Source organism: Condylura cristata, unplaced genomic scaffold (genome assembly GCF_000260355.1).
Source record: "Condylura cristata isolate star-nosed mole 26May11 unplaced genomic scaffold, ConCri1.0 scaffold00015, whole genome shotgun sequence".
NCBI lineage: Eukaryota > Metazoa > Chordata > Mammalia > Eulipotyphla > Talpidae > Condylura > Condylura cristata.
Window position 1 is genome coordinate 5,558,672 of NW_004567116.1, and position 14,153 is coordinate 5,572,824.

The 14,153-nt window shown below is 40.5% G+C and overlaps 1 protein-coding gene across 1 annotated transcript in view; it reads left to right on the forward strand.

Annotated features, from left to right (window-relative positions):
* Positions 1 to 13,255: 13,255 nt before the first annotated feature.
* LOC101621880 (olfactory receptor 5B12-like) overlaps positions 13,256 to 14,153 on the forward strand; it is a 25,746-nt gene continuing 24,848 nt past the window's right edge. Inside the window, exon 1 of the mRNA XM_004683437.1 lies at positions 13,256 to 14,146. Within this exon, the coding sequence (XP_004683494.1) occupies positions 13,256 to 14,146 (891 nt within the window). The remainder of the gene's footprint in view (positions 14,147 to 14,153) is intronic.

Consider the following 14,153-nt stretch of genomic DNA (forward strand, 5'->3'; position numbering starts at 1 on the left):
CAGGTCTTCTTGCACGTCCTCGAGGGTGAGAGTGACTGTGTGTGTGTGGGAAGGGGGTGGTGATTAATTTCAGTTCTCACATCTCCATTACTGGTGGTGTGATAGCTGCAATTAGTCTAAGTCACCACATACTGTATGATTTCAAGATCTCAAGAAATAAAAAAGCCAAATGGAATTTTATTTTAAATGTGAAAACCAGAGAGCTTGGACTAAATCAGGTAATTTAGAAGATCAAAATAGTTTTGAGATAATAAAACTCTTTTATGTGTAGAGAATTCTCTAGCTGAGGAAGGTTGATCTTGGGCCTTAGAGCAGCAGAGAGGAGTTTGGAACATGAGGCCAATTTATAGGAAAGACCATGTCAGGAACACAGTTGCTATCACTGAACGAGATCAGAAACTTCTAGATCCAAGGTCATAACCACCAAGATGTGCTCATCTATTTTCCTGCCTCCCCACTTGAGCAATAAGGCCTGTCCTGGGGACACACATAAAGGGACAGTCTTGAAAATGCAGGTACCACTTCACAAAGAGCCTTTGCCAGTGGCCTCTAGAAAATACAGAGCACAAGGCCCATTGGGTGATGAGTCTGTGAGACAGTGGGTGATGAGTCTGGGAGACAGCTAGGCACACACTGAAAGCACCCCAATTTTATCAGCTTCTTTTCCTACTTGATAGATGCAATTAATTTAGTTTCTGGCTCATTCTCTTCTACTTCTTTCCCTCCTCCCCCCCTCATCCTCTTCTTCTCAGTGTCTTTCTAGTCTCAGCCCAATCAAGAACTTTCCACACCATTAGGTCATGAGGTCTCTGAAAAATGAAGTACAGTTTGTATATCATCATGGCTGAAGTACATAGTGAGGTGTGTCCTTAACATGTCTCCCCCTATTTTCACACCACAGCTTAGGTGGGCAATTGCATGGTTCTATATGGTGGAAACTTCATGCCTATTTCCTTCTTTCTGTGCTCCCATGAAAGGCAGGTGAGAGCCTAATATGCCAGAAACACTGAGGATAATTTGAAGTATATGGACCACGAGTGGGCTTCTCTTAGTCCATGCAGAGGACTAAGATTCCCGTAACAGGTCTCCCTTAGCTGTCTGACTTCCTACTTCTGTCTCCTGAGCTCCCTTACTCCACTCCAACTTGGCCCAAGTCTTTATTTCTAGACACTGTTTCATTTCCTTTCCTCCAAGCTCCCAGTTCTACAGCAGGCACATTTTGAGCTGGCATTACATGATTATTTATTTACAGAAGCTACTCAGAAGGAGACATCTTGTCGCCAGTAAGACATCAATTTACAGAATACACATTACTGTGGGGAGCTTTTTGCTTCCACATGGGAAATCTGTCAAATGGAGACTCAATGCCCATTTGGTTATTAACAATCCCCACCCTCTCCCTGCAGGAACAGGCTGATGAATGTGAGATACTGTGCTTCAGGCCTGTAGTTCAAGATAGTGCAAAAAGAGCTTAGGAAGACTTCCTTCCTGCAATGTCTAAAAATAGACAATGAAAACACAGAAACGAGGATAATTATTTATATCAGGATAGACTGTTCTTTTGATTGAATTACTGTAAATAAGAGGCTCCCTTTCTGCATTAGATGGCCTGCTTAGCTTTATGTATTGAGAAAGCTTTATGTATTTAGAAACACTAAAACTTCGCTAGTCCTTGCCAACTGCGGTTAGCATTCCAGAAAAATAAAGTCCCCGATGAGTCAAAAGTCACATTTATATTTTTACCTTCATCTGTTCACCAGGAGCTCTTTTGTGTGTGTGTTTCCATTTTGCATGAAAGAAGCCAAATCTTCATGACGTTAACAAATCATAAACAGTAAACAAGAGGAACTAAGATGTGTCCATAGGTCTTGTCTACCCCCTGCCCAATTCTCCAGGAAAAGAAAAGTGGTCACATTTATATTTTAGTGAATTTCAGGAGAGGACTTACTTGATGTATAATCATTTACAAAGTCTTTCACCATAAGTACATGCCATGTGGAAGGGCCTCTGGAGAATATGAACAAATAAGACTGTGAGGGGTCATTCCCACCTCAACAAAGCAAACCCTCCTTTTTAGGTGGTGATTAATCTCATGGACTTTGAGATTAATGACTTGTTCCCTAACTTTGTCCCTGGGAATTTTTTCTACATTCTCTGCAGTACAAATAGATCAGTTCACATTTGTCTCCAATCTTTTATTTTTTTAAAGATTTATTTATTTATGCATACAAGAACTAGGATGTAGACCACAGATGTGGGGGGGAGGGGGGAGGGGAGAGAGGATTCCCCAGAGACAGAGTAGAGAGCAGAATAGGTGGATCCACTGAAATACACTGCTGAACAGCAGGTGAGAGAGGAGAGGTCTGCTTCGCCATGTGGGTCAACTCCCTGGTGGGGGATTGAACTCACTGCAGTGGCTGGTGACAGCTTGATAGTGCTGTGTCTTTAACCCTTGTGCCACCAAGGAGGCCCTGTTTTCAATACTGATGGTTGTGTTAAGGGGAAGGTGTCCTAAAGGAGCTCTGCAGTCTTGTGGACTCCAGCCCCTACTCCAGCTTTCTGGACTCCACCCCCTACTCCAGTGATTGGAAACTACAACTCCCAGCAGCACCAGGGAGAGAACTGCGAGGACCCAAGGGTGGAGCTAAGCAGCATTCTGGGACATTGGGGGAAAAATACAGCGCCATTGCATCTCTCGCTCTCTCTCACTCTCTCACTCGGGAAACTACTCTCTGGACCGCGTGACTCAGGGCTTTCAGTTAGTAACCAGAGCTCCAAGTCAGCCCAACCAGTAAGATATTCCAGTTGTTTCCTTTTCTTTTCCCCTTTTGTAAATAAACCTGTTATTGACCCTTTTGTGTGTGCCTGCAGTACAACTGAATTTTAAGCACCAGGTGAGGCCCCACAGATAGGCGGCCCAGTTCACACTGGGGTGCCCTGGAACAGTTGCAGTTGATGTTGAAGTCTGTGGCTCACAGAGAGAGCCAGGTTCAGCCTAGGTTTTCTGGGACAAGCTGCAGGAAAGATGGGATGTGAGTGTTGTGATGGGACCAGGAGACAGGGGACCTACTTGCAAACAGTGCAGGGAGCAACACGCACAATGACATCTCAAGGTCAAGCAAGGTATGGTTGGTAAAATATTTAATAATTTTTCTACTTCCCTTTAATGATGGAATTCTCGAGCACCAGGGACCCAGCTCCTAGGAATGATGTGGGAATGCACATGGCAGAAGCCTCTCGTTGGCAAGAGCTTGTAAGAAAAGCAAATCACTCAGATTAGAAGTAGGTGGTCCGCCAGCTTTTCACTTCATTACTTCTCCAGGCAACTAAGACTGGTTCCAGTTAAACTGGATGAGAACAATCATGTCCCTATAGATAAATCACATTTTTATAGAGAAACTTCTGGAGGCTCACACCACTCAGCACATTTAAACACAATAATCCTAGCTTCTGTTGGTAGCAGGGATTCCTCACTTGTCAGTGTGTCATTCCTCATACGGTGTGTGTGTGTGTGTGTGCGTGTGTGTGTAGGAGGAGTGGAGAATAGGACTGTTGTAGCATATTTAACTAGCAAAGAGTACCATATATGTATGTAGAAAATGTTCTATAAAATTTTATACAAATTGGTGAGAAAGAGTTCAAGAGCCCAATAGGAAAGTATAAAAATGGGTTATACAGGCCATTGTGTATGCTCACCTCACACCTGCAGGGTAATAAAACAATAATATTGGTGTATCTTAGTGTATTGACTGATAGTTCTGTGTGTGTGTGTGTGTGTGTGTATATATATACACACACACTATATATATATATACACCTATATAATATATATAGTATATATACATACAGTATATATGTGTATATATACATATATACACACTATATATACACACCTATATAATATATGTATAGTATATATACACCTATATAATATATATAGTATATATATATATACACACATATATAAATGTGTGTGTGTGTGTATAGCTATAACTAAATTCTACCTGGATGTTCAATGTACTTTTTTAGAGTTAGATAGATCATAGATAAAATGTTTCTAAAAATAGTAAATATAGCTTCTATATTCAGAATTTTAAAATAAATCTCTGTTATGCATTTTTCTGTACAAAATGTATCTTAAAATTCAATGTTCAAAAAAGATATTCCACAAAGCTCCTATTTTTAAGACGTTTATAGCATAAGCTAAACAGGCAACAAGCCTTCATATAAATAACTTTAAATCTAAATAGAAGGTGATAAAAACCAACAGAAATATGTATAAAATCCTATGGAACAATAGAAAAAGGATGGACTCCACAGTGGGGAATTGAAGAAGATAACATTATTCTATACAAAAAAAAAAAAGAAAAAAGAAAAAAGTCTAGGAAGGAAGTTAGGCAGAGTATAGTTTCATGAAAAGAAACACTGGAAAATAAGTTTGGAATACTCAAGTCAATGGTTTGGAATACCAATCCATCTGTGAAGGATATTTTCAAAGCTTAAGATTTTCCAATTTGAACTACAGATTCAAAATCCACTAAGGAAAGTCTGGAAGCAGGCAGCTGTCAGAACTAAAGGCAGAAGCCAGCTGCCGGTGGGGTACACATTCAGAACACAGGTGCTTCCACCTATGTTAAGGTGAACTATCTCTACTTCAGCCAAACTCGCCAGCATTTTATGAGCGAGTGTGTCACTACCTAAAAGGCTATTTGAGCAGAGGCTACCACACACATTGGTCACTTTTTGATGTATCCAGAACCCCTGTTCCTTTGTAAAATTAGTCTGACTTCCTTGGAAAATGATCTCCTAATCATTGGGTTGAAGGAAGAGTCCCCCATGAGTGAGTGTCACTCAAGCCTGTGATTCTCTCTGATCCTGTGGAGAAAAGCATAGAAGTTCACAGAGGGGCAGGTCTGAGTCCTAAACTCAGTCCACAGAAGCTCTTACTCTTCCAAATCTGAATCCAAAACAGTGATATCGGCAAGGCGTTGAAGCTTGGAGCTAACTCGCCCCAGAGATGGGGCACTGATTGGATCAATTCAGGTAAGAAATAGGTTTTTTTGCTTCTGAATTTTGTTCCTGAATCTTCTGAGATGCTCTGGGCTCCTGCCTTTTGCTCAGTTTCCCTCTGAGTCTGTGAACCTCCAGATATCCTTTAAATTACCACATTTCTTCCTCTTTATGTTATTTTAAGTCAGTCTCTGTAATGAAACATAGTTACTGTCTCTAACATGTGAGAGATATTCATTCAAACACTGACTACAAGACAGGAGATAGCCTCCAGCTTCAAGAAAATGAAAAATAGAATAGAAACATGGCATGTTGACACAGGGGAGAACCCTCAATAATACAAGCGACTGTTCATAAGCATTCCAATGAGCAAGTCAGTAGGAAGATGAATAATGCAGAGAAAACATCACCAAGAAATCTAATCTACTTCAGAATTGAAGTAATTAATAAGCCATTCATTTTGTAATCACCTTTCCCACCTAACAACACTGATAAAGATCTGGAGTGATAGGTGCAGGGGGATGAGAGACACTCACGAACCTTTTCATTCTGCTATCGTGTTACAGACGAGGAAGTTGAGTCCTGGGCAGGGGAAGTGGCCTCTGAACGCACATGTCCAGGAAGTAACCACACCTGGCTGTTCCACCCCCACAAGCCACCTCGCACACCACAGCTGCCCTGTCTGGTGGCCACACCCCATTATGTGCTCTTGGGCACCCACATCTCCCTGGACAGAGTCGCTCTCTGTCTTTATAAGTACATTCCTGGTGTTTTTGGTCAGATGACTTTGTAGCCGAGTGACACGTGGGCTTGGGGAGACACCATGTCCACCTGCCGCTCTGTGGCCTGTCAAGTTTGCAAAACTTCTTCCTATGGGGCTCACTTAGCTGCTCTTCATGTTTCTTCTCTTTCATTCTGTGCATCTCTAGTATCAATCATAGTGTTTCCCATAGTGGAGCCCATGGTGAGTCACCTGAACTCCCTCTGGAATTTCCTCCAGCTGAAGGGAACCCCTTCATCTGAGACACCTGAACCCCAGACCAGTCACTGAGGGACTGAGCTTGGCCCCTTGTCTTGTCTCCCTGAGATGATGCCTGAGGACTCTCCTGGCCCCCAGTTACCAAGGGGCTGGCTGAGGCCTTTGCTGCCTCTGCTGCACAGCCTGGTTTAGCTGCTGCTGTCCCTCATAGGTGCTGTCCTGAGAACCCCTGACCAGTCATCTCCACACCAGCAAATCTACCTCAGCATCTGTTCCCCAGCAATTATAGCCTCAGAAGTCTCCTCACACCCTCTCAATGCTCTCAGAAATTCTGATGGTCAAATATTCTTTTTATCTTCAGGATTGTCACTTGTGCTCCTAAATCCCCAGGCATGTATTCAGAGAGAAGCAGAAAACAAGAGCCCAAGGGTTCAGGCATCAAATATCACCTTTCCTAGAGACATCGAAGAGCTATTAGAACCCCTCTGCCCTTCCCATGTGTCTCCTGAGGGTTCTCATGGGCTCGTCACCCTTGTTGTTTGCTACAATTACCCTGCTAAGATTATTAGCTTCATAGTTGGCAAAACCAAAACTCAGATGTGATGTGACTTTTTACAAAGGTCCAATAACTGGAGCGTCACCAGGGCAGGTGTTCTGTCATCTTCCTCTTTGTGTCCCCAGCCCCTGGCTTAGCACCTGGCACTTGACACAGGCTTCACATCTCTCACTGAAAGGATGAGCAAACACTCAAGGAAAGGGAATTGAGTTTTAGTGAGCCCCTTTATCAAAAACATTATGTTTTCTATATTTCATGTACATGATCTCTTCAAAATGAACAAGAGAACTTAGAGGAGTAGATTAAACTCCCCATTTTACAGATGGGGAAACTGGGTCCTAAGTGGTAGACCAGAATCCAATCCCTCTGTTGGCCAACTCTCCACATCTTCGACCTTCATTTGGCTTCTTCCAACATCTTCTACTTTGCAGATGAGACAACTGAGACACAAAAGCTTAGGTGGTTCTCCCCAAGGTTTTTAGCTAGACTTTCAACGCTGAGACTGGACCCCCGTTTGCTCTCTGCCTCTCCACAATGCCAGTCAGTCTGCTGTTCTGCTCCCAGGCCTGAGGGTTCAGGCAGGTTTTTCCACCTGTGGCCAGTGGGATGGCACTGTCGCGTAGGTCTCAAAACTCAAACAGAAAGCTGAAAATACAGGCCACCTGCTCATGTGATTGTATTCCATAACTAAGAGCTAAAAATAGCTCTGGGCTTGCTTGGCCTGTTTATAACCCATCAAATGCTCATATTTAAATTTACTCACCTCTTGGATTAATGTTCTGGCTTTCTACGTCCCTGGCTGCTAACATGGCAGTCAGCTGGAAGTGAAGATATCTTTTTGAGATTCCAATTTCAATTTCTCTGAATCTATACCCAGAAGTAGAATCACTACAGCAAATGGTATTTCTGTTTTAAGAGGCATTCCATACTGTTTTTGATAATGTATTTGTACCTCATTGTGTGAGTGTTCTAATTTCTCCACATTCCTACCAATATTTTGATCTTCAGTTTTAATAATATTCTCCTTCAGTTTTAATAATAGTTACCAAGTGTATGAGGTGATAACTCAGTTTTGGCCTGAGTTTCCATGATGAACTGTTCCCTCCTAAGCTTTCTTTGTTGAATTTAGAAACAGAGACTGGAAGGCTGGTGGGCAAAGGCTGCTAAGAAGGGGATGAACATTGGTTTTCAATCGATATAAATTTTCTTTTATGCAAGATGAATAAGATCCATAGGTATGTGTAAATAAGTTATTTTGGTAAACATTTCACAATATATAATGTATCAAATGCTATGGTAGATACATTCAATATATACGCTGTTATATGACAATTATATCTCAAAAAACTTGAAAAAAATAAACTATTTAGAATAGCCTTAAAAATTTCATCAGTGATCAGACAAGAAACAGTTCCCAGCAGAGTTTTTGTAGTTGAATGGTGTAGGACTGGACTGGATTATTTCTTGCCACTCTTTGGCCACCTGTATGATTTTTGTTGTATCATTACAATCATATTGATAATGTTATAAAGGGTGCTTTTTAGATTGTGACAGAAAGATTACTATGTAATTTTTTCTTCTTAAGCACACAGAGATTCCCTTGCAAATATGCTAGGAGTATGTGATTCAATCCAGCTAATACCTACACATATTTCTATCCACATTTTCTTTTCTGACCCACAGAAAACTTTGGAATCACTTGTGGATGATGTCAGTACTACCGAGAGCAAGAAGGTCAGGGTTTTGTTTGTTTGTTTAGCACTTAGAGACCAACCATTTGCTAAATACACAATCAGCATCTCAATTTCTACCTTATATCCTCATGCTGCACCTGTTGTGTTAATGAATATATACTTATATGTGTGTTTGCTCTATATTTAACATGATCACTAGATTGCAAAACACAACAGTAAGTAGTGTGTTTGTGTTGCGTGGACATTGTACACATGGGGTCCATGAGTGAGGCTGATACTCACATGGAAACAATAAATGAGTGGATAATATCATCAGTGTTGCATATAATTCAGGTGACTCAAATAATTCATAAGATCTACTTCACTTGCTTAATGACAAAGCCCGTGACCTGCTCCTCCAATGTTTGTGTCAAATTGCTGCCCGAGAGGTAATGATGCCACTTGATTTTGTATTAGCAAAGAGAATTAGTGCAAATAGTATAAATAAACTCTTGATATCTCTTCACAAGCCAGAGCCAGATCTCCACAGACACTTAAATTGCTTTTCTCCAATTGCGTGAGAGAAGAGCTGTTGCTCTCAGGGGCCTTTATCCCTTGAGAATACATAACCTTTCGAGTCCCATGGGTCTCCTTTGGACGCTACATTAGAGTCCCAGGTCTAAGTGCCAGTGCCTCTTGGACCACTCAATCTTCCATTCACATGATTGTTAGTAACTAACTGTACAACGATGATCTTCCTGCATACTGAGCTCTGGGGAGACTGTGCAACAAAGACCAGGACAAATATCTCCAAGTAATAATGACCTTAGTTATGGCCATGATGATCCCCACTTTCATTCCTCTAGTTTTCTCATGATAGCTGCAGACCTCCAGCAAGAGGGTGGTTGGACAGCTAGTTCTTTATTATTTCTAGTTTATAGATGGGGACACAGAGGCTCCAGTCAACTAAGTGTGAGATGTGAGAAGAGAGAATATTTAGGTGAGAAGAGAGAGATAATCGGAATTGGTATTAGGTACTTACAAACAAAAAAGTACTTTTTATTCATGTCTCATTGATCTGGAGAACTTTTACCCTTTTCACCAGATGCTCGAGAAGCTCTCATAGGGTGTTCCTTACTTTCATGGACTGAATTTCAGACCTGAGGCTCACATGGGAATGTGCTGGATTTGCCTGCTGCATTGTTCAGGGAGCAAGGTAAGCCCTAGATCAAATTTACAGACTGTATAAATTTGCAGAGACAGAGGTAGGTAAGAAGCTAAATCAAAATAGCCGTTTTCCTCTTGTTATATTAAGAGCCCAGCAATGACTGTTCTGAGCATTTTCATTTGTCTGAGTTTATAACAGAAAAGACCTATCATGACCATCATGCAGACCCTCAGGGATCACATGCTTTTACCACACTTCAAGACTAAAAGACATGAGGGTATCTTCTCTCCATTTTGCAATGTGCAAGCTTGTATACTTGGACAGTCATTAAGCCTTTCTCAGTTTCAGCTTCCTCTTTTGGAGTGTGGTATCATCAGTATATTGGGTGGTCTCTAGGTTTGTCAGACTCAAATTCATTACAATATGGAAAGCACCTGGCACCAATAATGTTAATGGTATAAAGGTATAAATGGTAAAGGAATACATAGAGGGGAAATTAACTATGAAGTGCACTGAGAGAAGAGGTACCAATCTCACTCAGGATGGAATAATTTATGGAATTTACGGTATGACGAGGTCTTAGGATTCCATTTCCTGCCCTGAAGATTTTCTGACTTGGGACAACTGTTGACCCAGGAAAAGGGCTATAATGTAAATGGGATCATCTTGCCGTGACCCCGGCATAAAGCACACAAATTACAACCTCTACCTGGCACTAGTAGATAAGAATAACCCACAATGATCACCACTTACATGTCTGACTCGGTCCCCTGCATACTCTGCATCTTCAGACATAGTAGGCATGCGTCATAGGCCTGAGAATTCACACACAACCTGGTTCTTCAGGTTGTAGGACTTGAGGAGAGAATGGCCGTTACTAAATTCTTATGCTGCTTTTAATTTTAGATGATTTTTTTTTAAGCAGGGTGGAAGCATTAAGCATTGTAAGCAATTGTAGACCTAGTTCTCATCATATGGCTGGGTTCAGAAAGATTGGTTATTTGCCCAAATTCCCATTTTCTTATAAGTATATATGACTCCCAAAGTGATACTTTTTAATTCCTTACATTGACTCTGAATATCAGAAACAATAAGTTGGTCACTAATGAATAAGGCAAGAAAATAATTTTGTTTATGATCTAGCTCTAAAGCAGGACATTTTAGACTGTGGGTGAATATTAAGTGATATTTCTTAATTAGCAAGAATGAGATCAAAACTTCTCATTCAAAATGATGTAGCTTCAAACTTCAGCTCTCCTACTTGTTTGCTTTATGGCCTTCAGTTATCATTTATTGTTACATCAAGTTTCAGCTTCCTCATATTTGAAATCGGGATAATATTTCACAGGTTGCAAGATAATTTGTGGGAGACAGGTGCCCCCAAGTAGCAAGTACTTAATAAATCTACCACAGTTCATCAATCTTTATGTTTGCATGTGTATTGATCAATATTAATCCTTTGTATTGGAAGATAAAGTTTAAATTAAGGTAATTTAAAGGTAATTTTAAGGTATTGCATGTAGCAAAGTGAATAATCATGAAACCTATATTTTAGTGGGAAGAAAGTGTCTCAAGGTGAGGAGTTGTTGAATGTCATAGAAATTTTGAAACGTGTCATTCTTTGAAGAGGAAGGTGCAATTGTTTGAGAAGCCTCCAAAGAGCTTGCCATAGTATTGGACCAGTTTACATTCCCACCAGCAGTGTAGGACAGTTGCTTTTTTCCACATCCTCACCAACATTTGTTGTTGCTAGTTTTTGGGGTTTTTTGCTTTTTTTTTTTTTTTAATATATGATATTCTTACTGGTGCGAGATGGCATCTTATTGCAGTTTTGATTTTCATTTCTCTTACTACAAGTGATGCTGAACATTTTTTCATATGCCTGTTGGCCATCTGCATTTCCTCTTTGGAGAAGTGTCTTTTTAGCTCTTCTGCCCCCCCTTTTATAGATTTGTTTATTTATGCTTATAAGCCAGAGGCATGGGGGGGTGAGAGGATTCACAAGGGACAGAGTGGGGAGCAAATCAAGTAGATAAACTGAAATCCACTGCTGAGGGGAGTAGTGGGTGGGTCAGGAGAAGTCTGCCATGCCATGTGGGTCACCTCCCTGGCTAGGAATTGAACACGTGCTACAGTGTCTTCAGAGAGCTTCATAGGGCTGTGTTTTAACCCATTGCCCACCACCGGGGAGAGCCCTTTTCTGACCATTTTTTGATGGGGTTGTTACCTTATTTTCGTTGAATTTTGTCAGCTCATTGTATATCTTTGTGATCAGTCTTTTATCATTAGCATTGTGTACAAAAATTTTCTCCCAATCAGTGGGATGTCTCTTTATTTTACAACTGAGATGAAAAAAATGTACAAAATGAAGAAAGATGTAAATATATACGTATATAATAAAAATTAAAAATGTGAGGGGACATAGGTATCATGTGTGGAAGATTCGCAGTAGATAAATTTAATAGTAAGAGATGAATTACAATTAGATCCCCCTAGAAAAATGTTGGATTAAGATCCTTTCCTTCACTTTGTGGAAAAGGAATATGACTTTTTAGAAAAGGAAATGGTCTCAGGACATCATTTTATTGAGATCCAGATTTTCATGATGCAAGATGATATAATCATTGTTCAAGCTTTCGTTAATTTTCTGCATATATTTAAAATATATTTAGAATTGGATATTTTCTCTTTACTTTTCTCATTAACACCTTGATCCAAATCGCCATCATCTCTTGTATAGACTAATGAGGTTAATGCAAAAGAAAATACAATGGGTGACATGATAGGACTTCAGATTTCATTCTTCCATGGAAGCCTTCCTTAACCTCGCCTACACAATGGATCCCAAGGTAAAGCTGGTCAATGTCTTCAAATATTTAGTATCTATGTTTATTGCATATTTACTAAGGTCCAGGCAATGCTATTTGACACACAGTAAAGTAAGGCTTCAATGCAATAGTTATGATAAATGACTGAGAAAATTAACAGCATAGCTGGACTGGCCACCATATAGGTAGAAGAGGAATTTTGTGTGAAAAATATGAGGAGGAAGGAACTTGGATAGAAGTTAATGAATTGGTAAGTATATAGGACAATGGAATTTGTTCTAATGTGGAATGGCTACATTAAAACATGCAGTCAATAAGCCAACAAAGACCAATAAATCTTTCCTTGTCTTGATGTAATGCCTTAAAATACTGGTTTACATCAAACATCCAGATTGGCAATGAGTTTAAGAGAAAATTGATAGCTGATTGATAAAGAGCAGGTCCAAGTTAATCATTCAGTATGTGGGGAGCTAGAGTTGGTATCCCAGTGTCTCATGTCTAGACTAATGTTTTTATTTTATTATTTCCATGTCTTTATTCCTTGTACATAAATTTCTAGTATCCCATTGTGTGGTCAAACATATTCTATATCTGCTACGAGAATCCTGAAGACAAGAACATGGAACATGAAACTATCTCTTGGTAGCATGTAACTTTTATTCTACAATATAGAAGTAACAAAATGGTAGTTGAAATGTAATGAATTAAATTATTGCTTGTGTTTGAATTGGGAGACAAACATATCCTCATTAATAATCATTGCTCTGGTTTTGATTAAGTCATTTCTTTATTATTTCCTTCTGTATCACTTATGAAGACAGAAGTTTGGGTTCTGTATTAGCTCCTAAGACTTTTTAACCTGAACATTACACGATCTGTCAATATTTTAAAATGACATTTTGTTGTTATATGCATGTTATGAGAATTCCAACAAAAGACACACATTAGTCATTTCATCATAATGACATCCCTAGGAATGGTTGCCACCCACTTTCTCTTTCTCATTGATATAGGAATTCACCTAATCGACAGATGACCTTCATGGAGAACAGTACGAGGGTGACTGAATTCATTTTTGTGGGGATAACTGATGACCCAGACCTGCAGATCCCCCTCTTCTTCATATTCACGCTCATCTATCTCATCACGCTGACTGGGAACATGGGGATGATCGTGTTGATCCTCGTGGACTCCCGTCTCCACACGCCCATGTACTACTTCCTCAGTAACCTGTCCCTGGCCGACTTAAGTTACTCCACAGCTGTCACTCCCAAAGTGATGGCCCAGCTCCTTATTGGAAGCAACGTCATTTCCTACAATGCATGTGCTGCTCAGCTGTTCTTTTTTGCAGTCTTTCTCACTGTAGAGAATTTCCTGTTGGCAGCAATGGCCTATGACCGCTATGCAGCCGTGTGCAAACCCCTGCATTATGCCACCATCATGACCTCAGGTGTGTGCGAGTGTCTGATAATAGGCTGCTATGTCTTTGGTTTCATAGATGCCTCTGTCCACATCTGGAACATATTCAGCCTGTCTTTCTGTAGATCCAATGTGATTAATCACTTTTTCTGTGACGGTCCTCCAGTGCTGGCTCTGTCCTGCTCAGACATCCACAGAAGTGAGTGGGTTTTATTTATTTTTGTGGGCATCAATGTTATATTTTCTAATGTAGTCATCGTGGTCTCCTACCTGTTTATATTTGTCACCGTTCTGAGGATGCACTCCTCGGAAGGTCATAGGAAGGCCTTCTCCACCTGCGCGTCCCACCTCACCACCATCTCCATCTTCTACGGGACAGGCATCTTCATGTACTTAGAGTCAAACGCCAGCCACTCCATGGGCAGTGACAAACTGGCCTCTGTGTTCTATGCCATAGTCATCCCCATGCTGAACCCACTGGTCTACAGCCTGAGGAACAAAGAGGTTAAGAGCGCCTTTA